Raw genomic sequence first — 21,610 nt, 5'->3', positions numbered from 1 at the left:
ACATAGGTCTCTGAGAGGGTATCAGTAATCAATGCAATTTGATTAATTGACTTTAAAATATGTTCGAGTTTTATTTTCAGGTTCCATTGTGTATTTTTTGTGTATTACTCTGTGCAGTTACTTCATCCAAAACCACAGGGGACTGACAGAGCACCAAATCCACATCAAAACCATTTGTATGATATTAGTGTTGACACAATGCTAGGGTACAAAGTATCTACTTTGCTTTTCCACTGTTAATTCCAGTCCTTACTGCTCACAGAAAGCAGTAAAGCTTTCCTTTTCTCATCTGCCCCTTACAGATATGCCCAGTTTATGCAATGAATAAGTTTCTGCAAAGGTATGTATTTGATGCATACCTTTGTGAATTGCTTTATATTTTGAAGACACATTAGAGGAATTGGCTATTTCAAAGAAACTTTACAAGTATCTGATTTCTTAATGTCATAAGTCATTCTGATTCAAGACCATAACATCTCCCTGATGCATTAGCTTATGAAGTTCTAATTTTTTGCTTTAGAGGTTTAATTAATGTAAGATAAAACTATATCTAATAACGTTCATTTGCCTAAAAGAATTATTGTAGAATGCCTAATGTATCACCAGAAAGTAGTTTAATGTCTCAAATAAATGCCAAGTTGTTCAAATCACACTGATTGACAACTTCATTAGGTATAAATGTCACTATTATCCCTACTGTCCTGCATTTTTTAGGAAGAAAACATTCACACGGTGAAGGGAGTCAGAATCTATTTTTATATCCCTAGAGTTATAAACATTTGTATCAAAATATTTACAGTTATAGTATATGAAATATCAATCTATTAAAGAAGCCAAATACAGTACTAGAACAACCCACCAATGTAATGCAAATTACATGAGACATAAATGTCACAGAAATAAAGTAAAAGACAAGGGAATACATGGTTCACTCCAGTCATAGTTTGACTTTTCAACATAATGCGAGTATCTCTTTTGGGTATATCTGATATGTAAGTATGCTTCTGCACATAAGACAGCCTTCTATAATCATGTGATAATTAAATCTTAATTAAAAAGTTCATCATCCCACAGTTTTTGCTTGCCATCTCTCTACCCCCAGCCCAGGTAATCTGGTGGCCTGCCCTCAATATTCCCTTAACCAGAATGAACATAGAGCAATACACTTAGTCATAGTCCTTTTACATAAATACCAGCAATCATGGCATGACAACCCCCAGAAAGGAAAATTAGGTAAGAAATGGGATAAGGAGAGAGCTGGGAGAAGGAAAGTAGGCAAGATGTCTCAGATCCCCCCTGGAGTAGATCTTCTTCTCAGGTAATAAAGGAAATTTCTTCCCAAGACAACCCCTTTCGACAGAATCTGAGATGGCTCAGCTGCTCCAGGCCAGAGCCATGCCTGCTTACCCAGGAATAACATACTGCTACTAAGTCCTATAGAAATGCTCCTATGGCAACAGACAGCCCAATCGCCAAGTGACTGGGTACCACGAGAGTTTTTGCTTTTTATTTTTTCTCTTAAAGAAAATATCCACCCAACACCTATGTTTTTATTTGTCTCGTGGGAATTTTCTAATTTTCCCGGGAAGGCAGGCACTCTGTTCTAATCATGACCGAAATCTAGTATGCTTAATACTTTCCAATTATATAGCACCTTTCACCCAAGGATCTATTTGGTTTTAGTTTATGTTTTACTAAGCTTCCAGAATTGCCCTGCCTCACCTGTGGGAAAGGCAATGGCTCCAGCCCACGTCAGAGAGAGAGCTACCACTGAGCCTAGGAGTCCTGATCCCCAACGCAGATAATTAGACCAAACGTCCTCAAAAGTTATAATTTAGAGGGAGAGTAATAAATCATGTTACAAGGAACCATGTCCATCTCTCTCCCAGTATGTGTTCAAAAGGAACACTGACTGCATGGACAGGGGGTCCTAAAAACATAACCCTACTGTAGGACTGCCACCAGATTGCCCCTTGGTCCCATAATTTGTGTGGTGCTTTCACCACGGAATTGGTCATTAGTGGCTTTACAGAAATGCCAAAAGAGCTGCTTTGGCTTTAAGCGAGAGGCCTAGCAAAGTCCATAGCAAGAGGTCTCTGGGAGGGACAGCTGTGTGAGGTCCGGTCTGGGTTCTGATCATCCCCCAGGCCTTCCACTGTGAAAAGTTCTCTTTCTTGGTTTAACTCACCCACCAATTTGGCCTTAGGACTATATGTCTTTCTCCCATTTCGTCACAAATACCACTGAGTTCCACAGAGTTAAATATCTGTTCTAAAGAGGGATAATGGCTCACTGGCCAAAGCCCTCGTATGGGCCCTTCAGACCGGAATGTGATGTTTTGCTTTGGGTCAGAAAGGCACGATGGTTTCCAGGCTTAGCGTATTCAACACAAAAACAAGATCTGCTCTTGCTGGAACTTGTACCGCTATTTTAACTTGATGCAATCTGTCTGAGGACGGCAGCACGAGACCCAGAACTCAGCCTCAGGAGTGAAGCCCGTGGTGTGGCAGTAGATGGGGCCCCAGGCAGTGTGTGTAACTGAGAACAGCTGAAGGCCAAGTCTGATGGCTGGAGAGAGGCTCTCCGGCTGCATCCGGGGAGCAGCAGAGCGCTAGCCAACTACTTTCTCCCAAGGGCAGGGGCTCACCGGCAGAGAACCTCCTCGGGAATGGTTTGGATTTCAGCCTCTCCCACCCTACTTCCCCTCCCCGCCCCCCTCCCCTCTCTCGGTTTTTCCTGCACAGTATCTCCCACTTCCCTCCCAGATTCAACGGCTTCCTTCTCCCCACCCCCCGGATCCCCGTGAATTTGTTCGGCCTTATTTCTTTCTCAGGACTAGATAGAGCACTCCAATGATGAAGCTAAAGCAGAAGCAGATCCAGGTGAGGATGAAGGAGTAGCCATGGTGACTGGTCGAGTAGTTGGTTCCATAACCACCAGCATAATGATGAGTATAGATGGACACCCCAACCATAATGCACAACCCTGCAAGGGGGACGAAAAAAAGTCTCATTTTTCAGTTTTTTTATATTAAAACCAAGAAAAAAATTGTATAACTTTTAAAAGATCCTATTTCAAATCTGGCTGTTTAGCCCTATACGATAGTTCTGTTGATTTGCCCTGAACCAAGCAACCTTGATGGTTGTGCTGATAAACTGGAGGTGTTTGGGCTCTCACACCCACACTGGTTTGTGTAGCTGCAAGTGTGAAGTAAAACACAGAACTTCACGTCCACCACCCAGCTTTTCCTTCTGGACCCCAGCATATGTAGGCAGGCTGCCCAGGATGCAAAAGAACACAGACTTGCACCCAATTGTGTGTGTTGGGGAAGAACGGCAGAAGAAAGAGAACAGCACGACTGGCATGCACCGTGGTAGTGGCTTCGTCTAAGGATGCCCACCTTCCTGCCCTCAAGTGTCACGTGTACAAGTGCTTACAGTGGGCGTGGCCCGGCCACTTGGTGGCCACCCGCCCCCCACCCCCACCCCGGGAACACTAGGTTTAAACATGGCAGTCTGTTTAAAGCAGATGACAGTACTTATGCCAAGCACCAGCAGGGGTTCTCAAAAAGAGAACAAAAAAGCAGAGGAGAAAATTGTCCATGTGCCATGTGCTCATCTGTCCAAACTGCCAGGAGCACCCACGGTAAGGCCGCCCTAAAAGCTTTTCTGGCATAAACCGGAGCCCACCCCTATGATACTCACAGCACACAAGCATGGTGGCCCCCGAGAGGAAGAAGCGGTTTCCTTTCTCCATGGTGAAGAGCTGGAACACGAAGACCACGAGGGAGATGACGGAGAAGATGATGGAAAGGATCATGAAGGCCTGCACCGCCTTGAGGGCGTCTGTGGACACAGGAGGAGGAGAACAAGGGTATTGGGCTAAGCAGTCCCCGGCAGGCTGCACGCCTCCCTGACCACCGGAATCGCCCCACCAAGCGCAGCCCTCTAAGACATACCTTCACTGCCATATGACAGGATGTTATCACAGCCGCCGCTGGTACAGTTTTTCCAAAGACCAACTGATGCTTTCGTAATATCCGAAACCACCCAGACCTGAAACCAAAAGGAAACAAACAGTTGTTTAAAAGCTGACCCTCATGGGGCGCCTGGGTGGCTCAGTCGTTAAGCGTCTGCCTTCAGCTCAGGTCATGATCCCGGGGTCCTGGGATCGAGTCCCGCATCGGGCTCCCTGCTCAGTGGGAAGCCTGTTTCTCCCTCTCCTGCTCCCCCTGCTTGTGTTCTGGCTCCCGCTGTGTCTCTCTCTGTCAAATAAATAAATAAAATCTTTCAAAAAAAAAAAAAAGCTGACCCTCTGCTTTAAAAGGAAAAGAAATAGCAAATCAGATTTGTGTCCGGATCAAATCTTCGGCAACACCCCATACTGAGCTCCAAATATGGCTAAGCACCCCACCTCTTGGTGGAAATGAGGTGTGACCAAAACTGAAGCCACAGAGGTGCCAAGAGAAAAGATGGAAGATTGTGTGACTGAAGAAAAATCACATAGCTTCTCTGGGCTTCACGTTCCTCATTACTCAAAAAAAAAAAAAAAAAAAGTAATTCAATCATAGTGGTTTAAAATTCTGAGGTTCTGAGAAAGAGAAACATCGGATGAGGCAATTGGTTTTAAGTATGTACCATCCATACGCTCTATCAAGACCATTTTAGGGGCGTCTGGGTGACTCAGTGGGTTAAGTGTCTGCCTTCTGCTCAAGTCATGATCTGGGGGTCCTGGGATCAAGCCCCACAGGGGGCTCTCTGCTCAGCAGGGATCCTGCTTCTCCCTGTCCTTCTGCCCCTCCCCACTGCTCATGCTCGCTCTCTCTCTCTGTCTCTCTCTCTCTCTCAAATAAATAAATAAAATCTTAAAAAAAAAAAAGACCATTTCATGTAAGGGCCCTGAGGGGGTTAAAAAAAAAAAAACGCTCAACTGGAGGCAAATACGAAACATATGGACAACGAAGAAAACAGCAATGAGTCTTGGTGTCAAGAAGTCACTTCCATCCAAGCAGAAGGATGTGGGGGCCCCTGAAAGTAGGAGAGTGACCAACACGTATTCCTCCAGACTCACTGTGGTGCCAGTGTCCCTTCCCACCTGGCCCAAGAAAAACAATTATTCTTCTGGAAAACAAACACCCGGCTTGTCCACGCAGAGCACCTATTAGAATGAGCACTGCTGGAAGGCCAGGGCCAAGGATGTGTGATCACCCGCTCTTGACTCAATAAACAACTGTATGCCAAGCCCTATATTAGGAGCTGATAATTCAGATATTCAGCACTTTGGCATCCACTAAAGCTGTCTGAAGTCGCTTATCAGGCTTGTTACCCTGAGAGACTTGGGGGTTGGGGCCCGGAATGGCTGACCCGCAGTCTGGAGGAGGGCTCATGGGCTAGGATTCTTAAATCAGCCTTGCTCCTGGCGACCACATCCACCAATGGTAGCCAAACTCTCCTATCTGAACTTCAAAACCCATTTGTCCTTTAACTGTAACATGGACCTATCAGATTCTGGAGCCACCATTTGCCCGTCTAGTGATGGATGGCCTTGACTTTTGTGTGCCAGGGGTTGTCTTTTTTCTTTCTGAGAACAGCACAATAAAAGCACATGTGGTCCTATAAACGACCGCTAGAGGTCAGAGTAGCCCAAGGTTCAGAGAGAAAAATATTTTTTACATTGTTTTGCTTGAGTGAGTTAATTCCCTGGAACCAGGTTAATCTGGCACAATTCCACCTTCACATGCTCTTCTCAGTTCAGATTTTGAATGTGTCAGTCTGGCTACCAAAGCCTCTCATCGTTTCTCTCTCCCCTCTATCCTTCTAATCAAGGTTCCCAGAAGGAAAGGAAGCTCTGCTCTCGCCGCATGGGTATCCCCATGCTGCCCTGAACAAAGCCTCTCCCTCTCACCGGGGCACCTTGGCTAGCACTCCCGACTGGAATGCATCCTGTGCTCTTTCTGCCATTCATCTTCCGCCAGGAGACCCCGCCCATCTACCCATCCTCCAAGCTCCACCTCCGGAGAAGGTTCTGAAGGACTGAAGAAGCCTCGTTGTCTTCTCCAGCCTCTAGCCGCCCACAGCCCTGGCGGGATTACTCTGGTAGACACCGGCTTTTCTCCTCCTGCTATTTCAGTGTTTGACGTGCCAGTGGGTGCTTTTTTTTTTCCCACAACGACATTGTATATTCCCAAGGGGCAGGGATTGTGGCTCAAACTTCTTTTGTAGCACTTTATGTAAATATTCAGATAATTTCTGGGTGAATGAATGAACAAAAGAACATATTACTCACATTGGCAATGGTGGAGACAAATAACATGATGACAGTGGCGATGTGGACCACAAAGATACCAGCCAGTAATACCAACATCTTGGCTTTTTGATGCCTCAAAGAGCAACGAAGAGTTCTGAAAAGAAAAGAGAAGATAAGGGGGTGGGGGGGGGGGGAGGTTACTGTCAGATTCAATCAGACGATTCAGCTTCCCCACCCGTGTGGACTATCTGCTAAAATCAGGAAGAATTTCAATAAAAACCATCACGATTTCATTATAAATTCCTGAAAACCTCTTGTTAATCTAGTTTCCTAAGTGCCTCTTCATCTATTTACATATACTTAAATATAAACATAATTCTGCTTCTCAAGTATTTATATACTCCTCTCTCTAATAAAGCGTGTTTCTGGAAACACACACACATACACACACACACACACACTTTATCACTGTTCATGTTTTATTTTGTTTGTGTCTTAAGAACCAAAAGAAGACTTTGATCTTTTAAAAGGCCTTTTTGCAGCTGTAATTTCCAGGTCTCTGTGCAACAATGTCCCATAAATTTCCATTTTCCACTAGGGAAGCGTCTGCGGCTCTATCAAACTGTTCATCCCGTGACATTAATAGAAGTGGATCCCTTCTGCCGAATAGCAGCTAACACTCAATGCCCATAGACTGAATAGGCTACTCATTTGCTCCCGGGTGAGATGTAAAATGTAAGAGCCACAACTTCTGTTATTACAATGCTGTTTGGTATTCAATAATTATAACAACCTAATTAAAGTGTAATGGTCTGATCACCTACTGATTGAACATTTCAGATTTGTATTGCTGCACCTGAGCCTTGGGGCCGTATGTGCCTCATGGTAGGGACTCTGCTATTGGTCTGGGGCATAATGCTGTGTTTTCTTCGATCAGTATGTCCGTTCTGGGGCTTTTGAACTACGCAGACTGAAACACCACTAAACGAGCCTTCTGTTTGTGCATGACATTTACACATCGTCCAATCCTTCAGGAGTCCATGGAGAAGATAGGCAAATGCATAAATCACATGGTGGGAGGATTGGGAATGAATATGGATTAAGAATGGGCATAGATAGGGGCGCCTGGGTGGCTCAGTCATTAAGTGTCTGCTTCGGCTCAGGTCATGATCCTGGAGTCCTGGGATCGAGCCCCGCATCGGGGTCCCTGCTCGGTGGGAAGCCTGCTTCTCCCTCTCCCACTCCCCCTGCTTGTGTTCCCTCTCTCGCTGCGTCTCTCTCTGTCAAATAAATAAATAAAATCTTTAAAAAAAAAAAAAAAGAATGGGCATAGATAAACCAAACTGTTCAGCCATAATCTCAGCAGAGGAGAAGGGAGCCCATTGATCATAAAGAAAGTGTGAAGGATGCACATGGGAGTGGCTATTCTGATTTATGTCAGCTGCAGAGGGAGGGCTCCGTTCAAAGAGCTGCAGGTTATTCACACCAGGGTGGAGGTGTGGATGTCCCCACCTAGGGAGGAGATGGCTGGGCACATCCTGCAATTGTCCCGCTTCTCTCTCTCACTCCACCTAATTTAATTGAAGCTTTGAGCCTGCTGGAGCCACTTTCCTATTGTCCCGGGTACTTAGTGGCCAGCACTGATGCTCGTCTCAACACTCCAAGTGCCTTTTATCTCCTCTCACTTTCCCCATCAGGTATTCAAAATCTAAAATGTTCTTTAAAAAAAAAAAATCTAGAAAGTTCTAATGTACATGAAGGGGTCTTGCTCTTTGCAGGCCAGGAATGAGAGGCAGCCTGTGGCTTCCCAACCTGCTCCAACAACCCCTGCCTTCCTTCCCAGTCCCAGCATTTCCCTCCAACCCAGGCTACTTTGTAGGGATTTGTCCAATTTCACTGTGAATGACAAAAATCATGAAGTTTATCCTGCCGCCTCAGGGGAGAGCTTGGAGCTTTCGTGCCCACTATTAATAATCTCTCTGCACATTCAAATTCATTTTTGCTTTCCGCGGGTCACGCATACGTCCACAGTTTTCTGCTTTACTTTAATGCACAGTGAAAAGAGGTTTTTGAGTTAAACAGGTTGAGTTAGAATCATCTAGTTATGTCCTTCCATTCTCAGTGTCCTCCTCTATAAAGTGGCGGCTGTAATGCCGATCACACAGGAAAATACGAGAGTAATGGATCATGTTTGTGAAACTAGCAGCATCCACCACATGGCAGATACTAATGGGGCTGCTTTGGTTGTGGTTATTAGCATTATTATTAATATCCTATGAAACTGAGAGTAGCTGTTACCAACATAACAAGTCAGTTAGTCACCAGGCTACCCCATGTTAAGTACAAGTAATAGGATATCTGCTATGTACTTCACCACACGGTGTATATAAATCATTTCGGTCCTCTTAGAAATTGCCATTATGCCTAATCCCTGCCCTGTGAATGGGGAGACTACTAAGAACACACCCTCAGGAATCAGAAGGAGAAAGCTCACTCTTCTCAACCCTGACCATCCTCCCGACACCCCCAAAATTCATACCATCACTGGATCCCTGATCTTGCCCTTCATGGGGAAAGGAAGAGGCTGACTGTAGGGAATTACAAATATTACATAACAAGTCATATGTTTAATACTCTTTGGGCTCTATAAATGTCTTTTTTATTCCTTTGACTTCTAACTGACAAACATCCTCCTCCTAATAGACGGAGATGGTTGAAGGGCCCGGAACAGAGTATAATACACCAAGTGAGGCCTCTTAAATGAGGTGGAGGAAACACTGTGAGTTCCCTGTCTTACATGTTGTTGGGAATTCAGCAACCCTTTCTGTCTCCTTGGGTTGCTATGTAACCCTCCAGAGTAAGTCTCATTGCTTTCATCCCTGCTCACCCTCTCCATTTTGATGACTTGATCATTATTGCGTTCCATGTACCATCTTGCTACTGCACCTCACTTCAGCCCATCCACTGTACCCCCAGCCTCTGGATCTCACTCCTGATCTAAGGGTAATGGCCTTATGAACGAGAGGTCTAATAGTGCCCTGCTGTGTAGTGCTCCCTGTTTTTCAGGGCCTGGCATTTCCCCATCTGTGTGGCGTGTGCTCTGTTGTTGTGTCCTGGCCACTTTAGCCCAGGCCAAGTGTTTGGTCCCTGGCCTGAACATGGTGCATTTTAACTAGGTGTGCTCTGGTCTGCTTATGAAATGAAACCCATTGCCACTGCTGCAGGAACCAAGTCTGGATCTCACTCCTGATCTAAACCAAAGCCCTACCTGATCATTATTCCCTTGCCTGGTGCAGGCTGGAGGAGTGGGTCGGGGAACTGAGCAAAGAGGTGACTCCCTTTCTTCTTAGATTCCTGTGATTGTACCACATCTGTCCACCAAGGAAAGGAGCAAAAATGTCTTGGATTAGCTGGGGCTCTTATTGTAAGGAACACATAATTCCCTCTGCTTTTGGCTGCTGCATCCAGCCAGAAGTAGGGGCTAGCTAGCTGGAGCTAGTACATAATGCATATAGCTTCTCCATCTTTTCACTGCCCCCCAATTTCTCAGGTTTCGTTAGTGTCATCCATTGTCAGCTTAGAGGGGCTTCCATTGTTTTCAGTGGCCCTCCCCAACACATTTGGAAGCAAAATGAACTATCTTCTTAAGTTTCTAACCTGGATTACCCCTTCCAGTGCCCATACTAGAGAGCCCCCAGTAGAGAAACCCTCAGCCAGAGGTGCGTGGAAGGGCAAATCTTGATATATTTATAGGCAACCATGAGAGCTACCTAGTGGGTGAATGTCTGGGGATCTATCGAACAGCAGAGCACAATGGGAATAAATAACAGAAGGTCTCAGGCTCTTGAAACTCCCACCCACCCACTACTTGCAGCGTAGCTTGCAGGGAGACTCATTCCCTACCCTGGTGTGTATCTTGTGTCATACAAAATCACTGAAAAGACACCATTTCTGAACGTTCATATCATTGGAAGTACTGGCTGCTACAACTTTCTTGGCAATTTGTTTCACTACAACAATAATTGACTTCTTCCTCACACCTCTCTAAAATGCTTTGGATGGCACTCTCCAGTGGAAAGCATACCCTTAGTCACAGCTCGACAGCTCGAACCAGGAAGTACAAAATAACAGCATTGCAATTCTGAACACTTAGGAGCAATGCCTGTCCCTCAGAGCATTTGGTGCACTGGGCAGTCCCAAAGTTTCCCAGTTGGTTGCTTGGGAACTCCCATAAAATCATTTAAGGTACTTCAGCTCTCAGACCCAGGCCCACAACACTAGTCCATTCACAGTGTTCTCGAAGGATAGGACATCCACTGACTGTTCTATGTGAAGTGCCAGGAACACATTTCTCCACCCATCCCTGTAAGCAGAGTAGGACTTCTTGGGACAGGGGTACCCAGGGCTATCACTGCACTGGGTGGGAAACTGAGAAAAGTATAGGAGGCATGAATGTGGACTCTAGAGAGAAGTTGAGTGCTAAGAGAAAAGGAAGTTAAGAGACTTAGGGCCACACATCAGCTCTCTGACATCCCTTTTCTGTTGTTCTTTCTTCCAAACACACAAGCCATCTTTTATTCTTGACCAAACTTCCCCTTTTCTTCTCGAATTGCCCAGCCCACAGAGGAGGAGCAGTCTCTTTATGCTCCTAGTCCCGATGCAAACCTCACAACCACTGACCATTCTAGATTTGGATTAAGTTCTTTGTTAAAAGAAAATTATTACAGTTAGCGGAAATGACCTTGAGAATTACCATTGCTGGGGATTGGAGGTGTAAAGGACTAATTCATGTGGGGTGGAGGTGGGGGAGATAACTGTCCTCTCCAGTTGTCTCCATTAGCTTAAATCTTTATTGGTTTCTTGCCTTCCTTTTATGGCTTCCTACTCCCCTAAAATATGAAAGAACCAAAGGAACATAGCTCCGAGACTGCCTTGCACTGCCTCTTTGCCTTTGCTTTTAGGGTGCTCTGACCATGAGAAATCAATCAGGCCCCTGTGAACACCTTTCCTTTTCTGATGAGTACCTAATACTGCAGAGACTTTGAGGGTAATTGACTTTTAAAGACACAGTAGGGGAGTTCAGATGTTTGTAATTTGGATCCATGGTTGTTAAGCTAGGGTCAGATAACTTCTTCCTGCCGCAGAGTGTGTGTGTTTATTGAACGGCCGCCACCAGAGTCTGGATGATACAGTTCTTTAAGGGTGGTCTAAGTCACAGTAATTGGGAACAATACAGCAGAACAGAACAGTCAAAAACCCACTTCTCCAGCAAAGGAAATGGTGGAAATCCTGGGCTTGACTCACTGAAGAACTAGCCTGAACCTGGGGGTGTAACATAATCAGAAACGGGGGTGGAGGGTGGGGAGGGCAGGGGCTGTGTGAGCAGAGGGGGAGTCTCGCAGAGCTCAAACGTCCATGATTCATTTGAGAGTGGGTGAGATTCTCCCAGACAAAGGCACAGTGGAGGCTTCCTCTACCAGATGGTGCAAGAGAGCTTTCTGAGGGCATGAGAATCCGCTGGCTAGCTAGAAGACAGTTTAGTCATTTTCCTGACCGCCTTGGATAACCCAATCTTCTCTGGGGAGAAGGGAGTAATAATGGCCAGCTGCCAAATTCCCCATCTCTCCTTCCTCTCGGATGATATTGCCCAAAGCAAGTCAGGTCATGAGTTCTTCCTCCATTATTTACCCCTCATCTATTCCTTACTTCTGCTCACATTGTCCTTGCCCAGTTCAGATCCTAACCTGGACCCCAGCCTCAGCCTCTGGCATAATCCTCCTTCTGAGCTCCTCCTTCTCTGACATATCCTCCACACCACTGCATTATCCAACCTTGTCACTCCTCTGCTCAAAATCCTCCAAACACCTCACCACCCCCTCCCACTCATCACTGGGAAAGAGGCTCCAAACACCTTACTCTGGCCGTGGAAATCCTGAGAATGTGGTTTCCAAAGAAAAAGCCTTGCTTTTAAGTGTCCTTCCTCCAGGAACTACCTATCGAAAATTTTTCAAGGAAGCTCAAACCCTGCCTCCTCTAGGAAGCCTAAACCCTGCCTCCTCTAGGAACCCTTCCCAGATACACAGGTCAGAAGTAGTCATTTTCCCCACTATGCTATAGTCCTTACATAGCCCTTTATTAAAACCACTAATGGCAGCCTGCCTGGTAACAGAACTACTTATGGAAATATTTGGCTCCCCAAGCCCTAAGATTCTAAGTTTCTGAAGGGAGAGTCTTATCTATGACAGGTACCAAGTAAACTTCCATTCAGTGAGCAAATAAATGTTATTAGGAAGGCAATATTTTTTCTTACATACATGAACTTTAGTCCTTTGTAATTTTTAGAAATTATTTATATTACTATAACTATGTATTGAGCATCTTATCATATGCAAACTCTGTTACATATTGCTATATAAATATCTTTGTAAACATACGAATATTTCCTGGGTAACTTTGACATTTGAATATACAAGGGTATATATGTGTTTGTTGTCTTTTATTTAAGAGGAAATAAGTAGATGCAAGGAAAATATCTTAAATTTCTAAACACTAATTTGTCCACGGATTTAACTTTTCTATCTCTTTAAGTTATAGAATCTCTGGACTGAGAAGAGGGGCCTTAAAATTCCTCCCCAATATATGAACCTCAACTACAAATCTACACCACAGAACTACCTAAGTCATGCTTACATTCCTCCAGTGACGGGGAGCTCACTACTTGCCAAGACCCTCCCATTAGGAAGTCCTTCTGACAACGCATCAGAATCTGCTCTTGGCAACTACTACCCTTGATCTTAGTTCTGCCCTTAATCTAAAGCGGCCTCTTCAGACCTTTTCTAGAATGGTCACCTTTGTGCAGAACTTTCAGGCTACCAGAGAACTAGCCAAAGGACATCACCTAAGATCCCCAAATCTCAATCACGTCATAACACAGCCTTGATTTTATTCAACTGTTAGACACTATTCTGTCTTTTCACTGATTTGTGTTTTCCCGATTATGAAATCTCCATCTCTTTCTGGAAAACTTTCTGGTGAACTTTGAAGAAAGCTGTCTCACACCATCTGACCAACGACATGGTGTTTCCTGCAAGGCATGAGAGAACATGAAAGACAAAGCTGCCCCTGGTCACATGATCTCCGGGAGTCAGCCGCTATCTCTGGCCATCTCCCTAGCGTGACACCCAGCGGCCTGTCACTTCTCCCTGTGCAGACTGGCAGCACCAACACCTTTCTATTCTCTACACATCAGTCTCATTCTGCTTTGGTCGGTTTGTTTTGATGTGTGTCCCGTGGAGGATCGTTTGGGTTGGCAAAGTAGATGTCCATTTAACACCAAAGCAGAAAAGGAAACACTCTCTTTTGGGAGCAGTCAGAGAGGATATATCCAGAGGAGGAAAAGGCTGGGATTAAAAGCAGGTTGAGGGGATGAGACCTTGGATGAGCTTTTCTGGCCATTGTTATTGTTGTTTTATGTAGGCGTACTTTCCATTCTAAATATTGTTTTTACATAGGGGTGGGAGAGGGGGATGTTAATTTCTCCGTGGGAAACATGGGGAGAGAAAGGATCTCAAAGGACCATTTCCTCCTGCCTCTGGATATCTGATGTTTGGTGTGGAAGGAAAGAATTTCAGGTTGTCCCTCACTATATCCACGTCATTCTGGGGCCTAATGTTTTTACATGCAGGGCAGATGTTGTGACCAGAAGAAACATCAGGAATCAAGCCACAAAAGTAACTACATGCTCCAGGGAAAACAACTATGTTTTCATGGTCTTGGGGGAAAGGGAGCTCCATCTCCCAAATGTGGTCTATCGATAATAAATGGGGGTTATTATAGAAAGAGTAGTGTGTATCTGTCACTGGTGTAAATGAGCACAGACTCTCGCATAGTTAGGGATGAAGAACCAGGGGATGAGGGTGGGGGAGCAAGCATGCTATTAAAAAAAAAGAAAGAGAAAGAAAGAAAGGAAGAAAGAAAGAAAGAAAGAAAGAAAGAAAGAAAGAAAGAAAGAAAGAAAGAAAGAAAGAAAGAAGGGAGGGAGGGAGGAAGGAAGGGAGGAAGGATGGAAGGATGGAAGGAAAGAGAGGGAAGGAGGGAGGAAGGAAGGATGGAAGGAAAGAGAGGGAGGGAGGGAGGAAGGAAGGAAGGAAAGGGAGCACCTATTAGACAAACAAAATCTGAAACAAATTTTGCCTCTGAGTAACTGCTGACTCTGGGAAAATCCCATTACCTCTGGCTGGTGGCTCCTACAGAGACAGAGTACATAGTGGTAGAGCATGGGTGCCAGGTTCAAATTCTGCGCCAAACTTCTTTTTTTTTTTTTTTAATTGCAGTGTTGTTGAGGTATAATTGGCATATTAAAATTGTAAGATAGTTAAAGTGTACATTAAGGTGATTTGTTGACTCCAGCACTTCCTAACTGGGATCTATAGCCTCAGAGGGCTCGTGTGAGGATTGGTGCCTGCAGGGCAAAGGCTATCGGGTCGTCAGTTTGTCTTTCTGTTCCTTTATGTACAGTGAGAGGCTCAGGCCAGCAGAATGGGCTTTAAGCTTCTCTAGAATCTGAGGGCCAGCAACTATGCTCAAGGCAAACAAGTAGCATGAATCTTGTTTTTGCAAATGCTCCCAAGGAGAGTAATCTCTCTCTCTCTCTCTCTCTCTCTCTCTCTCTCTCTCTCTCTCTCTCTCTCTCTCTCTCTCTCATTTCCCCTTCTCCTTCGCATCCAAGGAGGGGGTGGATCTGGCAACATCTGGACCCGGGCCGCGATGCGGCGGCCGGCCCACGCCCCCAGACCGCAGCTGGCCGGGCCATGGGGCGATGGCCCCCGGGTGAGGACAGAAGCTGCAGTTGTCTTCTGCTTCTGACAAAAGAGGAGTGTTCTGGCGACCAGAATGTCTTCGAGGGAGAGGTTGCCAGGACCATAACTAGGGTTTGGGAAGAAAATCAAGGTGTGGCCCGGGCCCGGCGGCGCTTGGGCGGGTGGCCAGTAGGTGGCGGCAAGACGCTTCAGCCGGCAAAGCTGCGGCTGCGAGAGCCCGCGGAGCTGGGGGGCACGCAGCCTGCAGCGGGATGCGGGCCAGGGCGCCGGGTGCGCGGCAGGGGCTCGCAGTCTCTTTGGGGGCGCTTGGTTCTTTAGGGGTTTAGAGGCATCGAGGCTCTCTACTCGGATCCCTGAACGAAAGAGGAAATGCACCTTCCCCAGAGCGCAACCAGAACCAGAACCGAAGCCCACCATCTCCCATCTCCCAAGCCAGGCCTCTCCCACTCCAGCATGATCTTCTCTCTCCCAGATTTGTCTCAGGGCTCGGCAGACGTTCTAGAATTCCTCCCAGAACTCCCCTTCACTCTGTTCCTCCCACCAGCTCCTAGTTAATCAGAGGGTCTGCATGGCCCCTCAAAAGGGTGCGGAGGGCGGCGGCGGCTTCCTGTCATAGGGCTGAGCAGGCCCAACGGCGGAGTCAGGTCTGCGAGGCCCCCAGAACGCCCAAACCAGATCCCCACACTGCAAGCGCGGAGACACGCTTCCAACATTCCATCCTGGCCCCCGCCCACAGCACCCGGGTCCCTTTCCCACCAAAGCCACATCCGGCAAAGGGAAGCTGGAACGCACCCGCCCGCCCAACTCACTGTTTCAGGGGGGCAAACCTCTCTCCAGTTCCCCATCTCCAGCCCCCTAAGAAGGGGTCTTTGATTATTTGAAAGAAGCCAAAGGATCAAGGACCTCATTTTGCTTTTAGCTCTGATCTGACCCATCGGAAAAGAGGGAAAACATCAAGAGAGATCACTGGCCTGTTGGCATAAATATTCAATGGAAATTCAAATGACACCAAGCCTGTATTGACCCACATTTGTTACTTGAGCAACAAATGCCCACCCCCCCCCCACCCCCGGTTTGAGGGGACAAAGAACAGAATATTTGGCCCTAAGGACTGTTCTGAAACACTGAGGGTGGGTGGTCCCCAGACAAGAAGGGAAGGAAATAAGGGGCGCCTGGGTGGCTCAGTCGTGTAAGCTTCCGCCTCTTGATCTCAGCTCAGGTCTTGATCTCAGGGTCGTGAGTTCCAGCCCCAGGTTGGGCTCCACACTGGGCGTGGAGCCTACTTTTAAAAAAAAAAAAAAAAAAAGGACGAAGGAAATGAGAGTGGAATCCTCCTCACACTTCTCCCTTGCTCTTTGGCCTTCTCCCTGTCTTTCTCTTTCCACTTCACTCATCTCTTCTCTCCCTCAAAGCACAGGCCTAAGGAACAGCGGGCATTTGCACTTGCCCCCTCCCCCTCCTCTCCTCCTATTCGCTCTCATCTACACCTTTACGCCACACCCTCCCGCTGCTGGGTCTCCCTGCCAGAGAAGAGGGTGGAGTTCCTTTCCCAGGACCAGCTCAGTTTCTCCCTGAACCTGGTTCGGTTACTCGTGAATCCCTTGCTGTTGTCAGTATCTTAACAGGCTTATATAACCTGCCTCTTCTCATCGGCTGGCATCCTTGATGTTTCATTAATCAAACCTCTTCCTTGTCTTCCAAGAGCTGGGTGAATGCTCATTGCTATCTGATGATGAGGCCTAAGGAATCTGAGTGGATGAGCAGAGGAGGCTGCCTGGGCCCTTAATCCTCTGTAACATGCCCTGCAATGCAACATGATGCCTCATTTAACTTTTCTACCAATTTTTATGGATTAAACTCTTAGCATGAGCCAAGGGATTTCCAAAACAGGACGATAACATCTTAGAACGCTAGAATTTCAGAGGCACAAGGGGCTTAGGAGACCATCAAGTTCAGTTCCCTCCATCAAGAAGACGAGTGACTTGCCCGTGGTCATAGGGCAGAGTCAGGCCAAGACCACAGCCCTCCAGCTCCCTATTCAGCCACTTCGCATCGGCCCCAAGATTCTTGCCCCCACTTTCAACCACTATGCCTATGTTCTCGATTTTAATGACCCCATTTGAAGAGAGAATTCATGAAACAGACTCAGGAACTACAAAAGCTGCCACATCCACATAAAATCAATGGCACCAAGAGCAGAGGAGTCCATTTTAGTTCCAAGGAAATGCCCATATCCAAAACAGGGAAGAAAACGCTGACCCAAAGATTTTTAAAAAGGAAGAGAGAGAAACAGCAATCTCCACAAGGGTTTGTACGGTTATCTTTATGCTTCAGTGTCAGTGGATCTCCCAGTTAAATTAAGAGAAATTATTTTTACCCAGTCAGGTCACCAAGGACTGAAGGGTTACAAGAGTGGTCTCAAGACATGAGTGTTTTGGTGGGGGAGAGGTTTGTGAATTCAAGTAAACTAATTGGAACCATATTTGGGCTCCCTTGATTACTGAATAGAAATTTGGGATCATCTAAGCAGAGCTAGGAAGAGGATTGGAAAAGAGAAATTTATTGTCAGAAAATTTCAGATCTACACTGCTGAAGATTATGAGCTCTTCTCCAGGATTGACGTCCGTTTTGCAAGCCAGCAATTAGTCCGGAGTTACGATGGGTTGGCAACTTGTTCCTGTAGTTATCATGACGGGTGGTAACAACATGAGCTATAGGAACTATAAGCCAAGTTATGGGATCACCCCAACAGGGCCAACTTAGAAGACTGTGTCTCTGGTTTTGGACTGATTCAACCATGGCCTCGTGGGTAGCAACTGGGTGTGTACCTCCGAGTATGTACATCCAAAAGCCCCAAATGTCTCCCAGCTTTTGTGTTAGGCATCCACGTATATACATGTGGTAAGTTAAAGAAGAAACCGGATTCATGTATTTAGAAAATGAAATACCTCAGAATCAGATCACGTGGGTATGGCCGACTATGTATATGGTTTCAAAGCTTTAAAAAGGTCTCCTGTTCTTTTTGAGTCTTAGGTAATAATAATCATACTGATCCATCAAGCTTTACCCATTAAGTATTAATTAAGGGTCAAGTGTTTAGAGGCTAAGGGGCACTGGGAAGAACAACAACAAAAACGGAATAGAGAATTTCTGCGCGCCCAGGACTGCAGAACTAGGAACGAAGTATAGAAGTTACAGAGAAGCCAATTGTGCCGGATTTAAGATTTTCTAATAATCAGAGCTGTCCAGCAACGTGGGGGCGGCATGGGAGAGGGAAGCATGGAGGCGCACTCTGAGGTAGGGAGCCCCCCTATCCTGGATATTTTAAGGACATGTAAAATGGCCATCTGTCCAAGGTGGTGTTAAAATAGGACTTCTGCATATGGTGGGAGAATGAATGAATTGATCTTCAAACTGAGAATCCCTCCCAAACTGAGAATCTGATACACAAAATTAAAGATAGAACATAACTAAATTTGCCTTGTGCCCTTTTCTGTGGCCATTTTTCAGATATACTCCCCTATCAGGCTCTGAGGAGTCTGCAGAACAGGATTTTGCCTCATCTGTAAGCCTTCTAGGTCTCTGACTGCTCTCTCCATTGATCCCAGTGCATCCTGGACTGAAAGAAAGCCCCCAGGGCCCCCCACCCCACCCCCCCGGACCAAGCCAAGAGGCTCTACATCCCCCAGAGTCTGGCTGGTCCCTGGGAACTGGGTGGGCCTAAGCTGGTCTCCGGAGGGAAGCAGGAAGAGTTGAGAAAGTCACAGTCTTTCTGGTCTGTGGAAGGGATGTCTTTCCTTTCCTCAGAGATGTGCCCTGTCCTCCTGGGAGGTAGCCAGCCTCTGTTCTGGGATGGAGTCCACTCTCGGTTGGCCCTTGATGGCCTTCTGCCAACTCCCAGGATAGTTTAGTGCCCTCAAACAATGTAAAATCTGGGGGGTCCTCTGACCAGGACGCCAGACCGGATGGCCTGCAGCCCTCCAGACAGCACTCCACCCCCGCCCCATTCTTCAGAGTCTGTGGTGGAATCCAATCCGCCTCTGGGGGGGGGGGGCGGCGGGGGGGAGGCAGCAGGGGAAAAAAATAGCCCTCCCATTTCAGGATTTTCAAAGACTTACAGCTGAAATCCAGAAAAACTCCTGCAGCTTAGGAGCTCCCTCACCATTTCTTGGAGGCAGCAGGAAAAACAGGAATTAGAACAGCATTTTCAAAATTGCCCTCAAACTTCGGGAAATAACATAACAGTGTATTTTCTCACTTCTAGAACTACAGTGTATGGGGAAACGCTGCACCAAAAAATGCAATTCAGGATGGTCTACACCCGCAGATTTCTCAGTATTTTCTGTCTGCTGGCCGGTTAAGTATTGCCTAGAGTTTAAACTTGCACAAGAACTACAAAAAGATTCATACTGGATTCACAGAATACCATTACTACCAACTGTAATAATGGCTTCCCTTAATCCACAGCCATGTAATCTGGAAATAATAAACATTTTAAGCAAATGTGGGAGTCCTCTGCATCTTGAGAAGTTTCCCGTGCACTTAGTTAATCATCCCCTCCAGGGCAGTTTTACGAGGCGCCTGTCTGTACAGTGGACACGGGCTGATTACATTTAAATCTTCTCTTCCAACGCACGGCAGTTCTAAAGGAAAAGCCTAATTTCGCCAGACAAGCTGAATCCTGTCATTTTCCTCGGCTTGTTTATGTAGGGGAGGAAAATAAAACCAGTATCTATGTCGAAATGGGCCACACCTCAACCAAAATGCTAACCTAAAACAAAACAAAAGCAAATAGAAATCACCCTTCTTCCTTTCTCCAGATTCACTTTCTGATTAGCAAGAGGGTTTTGCATTTGCACAACCACATTTTGGAAGAGTGAGAAGATAAATGGTCCCAAACAATCACTTCCTTCCATGCACCTGAAAAAATTAGTTTATTATTTCTAATATGCCACCTTTTCATTCAGCACTAAAATTTCTGGGGTGGAAGCACAAAGCCATTCAACATTTTTTTTTAACAGGAGCAAATGAAGCTCCCCTACACGACCCACCCTTTCCTCCAAACCCAGTTTCCCTCCTGCCTCTTCCCATCCTCTACATCTGGCAAGGAGAGAAGGAGCTCTGCGTTCCACATCAGGCTGATTTGCACCAAATGAAACCCTCCCACATTTCGTTTCAAACACCCATTGATACCCCCACCTCTCTGTTTTCTTTAAACAAACCCACCCCCTCCTCCCATCCCCGAGGGGAGAAACAACACTGACATTTATACAGAAGTGAATGAACGAGCTGTAAATGCAACAGCAAAAGTGAACTGAAAAGCACCTATCTATCCATCATCCAAAAAAGACCAGCAAACAACCGACAAGAGAAACAACTCAAATCCTGAAGCAACGTGAATCAAAACAGACAACCTGGAAAACATCTGGCAAGTACGTACGTCCTTCAAAGGTATGCAGTGTTTCCTCCGTAAAGAATCCCTTATCCTGGCATGTTCCAAAGTCCCTGCTCCCAAGCAAGAACCCAGTTCCTGCAAAACGTAATCACAGCCCAGGCCCGCTGATTTCCCCAGAGGCTCCCAACCCCCCGTCATAAGGCATTTTCCTGAACCTTATAGAAAAAGTTGTCTGGGTATCCACTGGTAGCCAGAAGTTTCAAGAATTCAATTCAGAGGATCACAGGAAAAATAGCACAAGAAAAAAGAAAAAGCAAGGCTTAGATGACTACTAGGTCAGGAGAAGGAGAGCAGAGAAGGAAAGAGAAAGTTTGCTGAGCTTCCCCACAGCGTTGGAAGCTGTCCTACCTGAGGTCCAAGCGACTGAGGCGTCCTGAGGAGCTGGAGCTGGTGGCTGTCTGGTCTGCTCTTCTGGAGGTATGTGACCACGGCGAGAGGAGGGACCTGCTTCCCGAGGTTAAAAGTTTCCAGCGCTGGTGTGCTGGGGTGTGTGATGGGCGGTTTCTTTTCACTCTGTTTTAAAGGAGTTTCTATGAATCAGTCTGACTTTAAAAAAAAAAAAAAAAGATTTGTTGGTAAGCTACGCCCTGCTGGGTTGGCAGTTGGTCAAGAGAGGCTGGGAGTGAGCCATCAATTCAGAGAAGCCTGTTTAGGCTCTCTCTGACTCACACACACAGACCACAGTGGAAAAAGGAGTGACATTGCTTCAAATGAGTAATAGGAGTCACACAAATAGATCTGTTTACCGAAGCCCATTCCTCCTCACCGAAAAGGAGACTTGGTTACCATGGGCAGAGGCAAAACACAAGTACTCTGTCCAAATGTTCATCTGGGGAGGGGGAGAGAAAGGGACAGGGCCCTGCCCATCGAAATCCTAGCTAATCATCCAAGGAGATCCCCATTCATCCTCCCCGACCTAATGCGCCGGTGGCTGCCCACTGTCAGGAATGAGCAGATTTATTTATTTGCTTCCCTGCCTGACCCTGGTGCACTCTTCTTTGGGCAGCCGTAAGGCAAGCCTGGGAACCAGGAGAGGACACACAGAGAGCCCTCATCACCCTGCCTCTGAATGACCAGCAGCCTGGCCTTT

The 21,610-nt window shown here is 46.3% G+C and overlaps 1 protein-coding gene across 2 annotated transcripts; it reads right to left on the bottom strand.

The window, feature by feature from the left end:
• Window positions 1–737: 737 nt before the first annotated feature.
• Window positions 738–21,323, bottom strand: EMP1 (epithelial membrane protein 1). 2 transcript variants are annotated; one of them, XM_036096433.2, is made up of 5 exons: window positions 20,869–21,323; window positions 6,286–6,400; window positions 3,959–4,055; window positions 3,705–3,845; window positions 738–2,985 (listed from the first exon to the last, which is right to left on the bottom strand). In XM_036096433.2, the coding sequence occupies exons 2-5, from the start codon at window positions 6,361–6,363 to the stop codon at window positions 2,819–2,821; spliced, it is 483 nt and encodes a 160-aa protein (XP_035952326.1). In that variant the 5' UTR covers window positions 6,364–6,400; window positions 20,869–21,323; the 3' UTR covers window positions 738–2,818. The 2 variants fall into 2 exon arrangements, with proteins under 2 accessions (XP_035952326.1, XP_077931757.1); XM_078075631.1 differs by lacking the exon at window positions 20,869–21,323 and adding an exon at window positions 20,506–20,527.
• Window positions 21,324–21,610: the final 287 nt, after the last annotated feature.

Source organism: Halichoerus grypus, chromosome 6 (assembly GCF_964656455.1).
Source record: "Halichoerus grypus chromosome 6, mHalGry1.hap1.1, whole genome shotgun sequence".
Taxonomy (NCBI): domain Eukaryota; kingdom Metazoa; phylum Chordata; class Mammalia; order Carnivora; family Phocidae; genus Halichoerus; species Halichoerus grypus.
The sequence above is the reverse complement of the archived record's forward strand: the minus strand, read 5'-3'. Positions and strand labels throughout refer to the sequence as shown.

What these genes read in the sequence shown, in the direction of transcription:
- EMP1 (XM_036096433.2), bottom strand. Translation starts at nt 6,363, where the DNA reads ATGTTGGTATTACTGGCTGGTATCTTTGTGGTCCACATCGCCACTGTC. An exon ending in TTGTCTCCACCATTGCCAAT is followed by an intron (nt 4,056 to 6,285) that starts GTGAGTAATATG and finishes TTTTGGTTTCAG; the next exon opens with GTCTGGGTGGTTTCGGATAT. An exon ending in GGCCACCATGCTTGTGTGCT is followed by an intron (nt 2,986 to 3,704) that starts GTGAGTATCATA and finishes TCCCCCTTGCAG; the next exon opens with GGTTGTGCATTATGGTTGGG.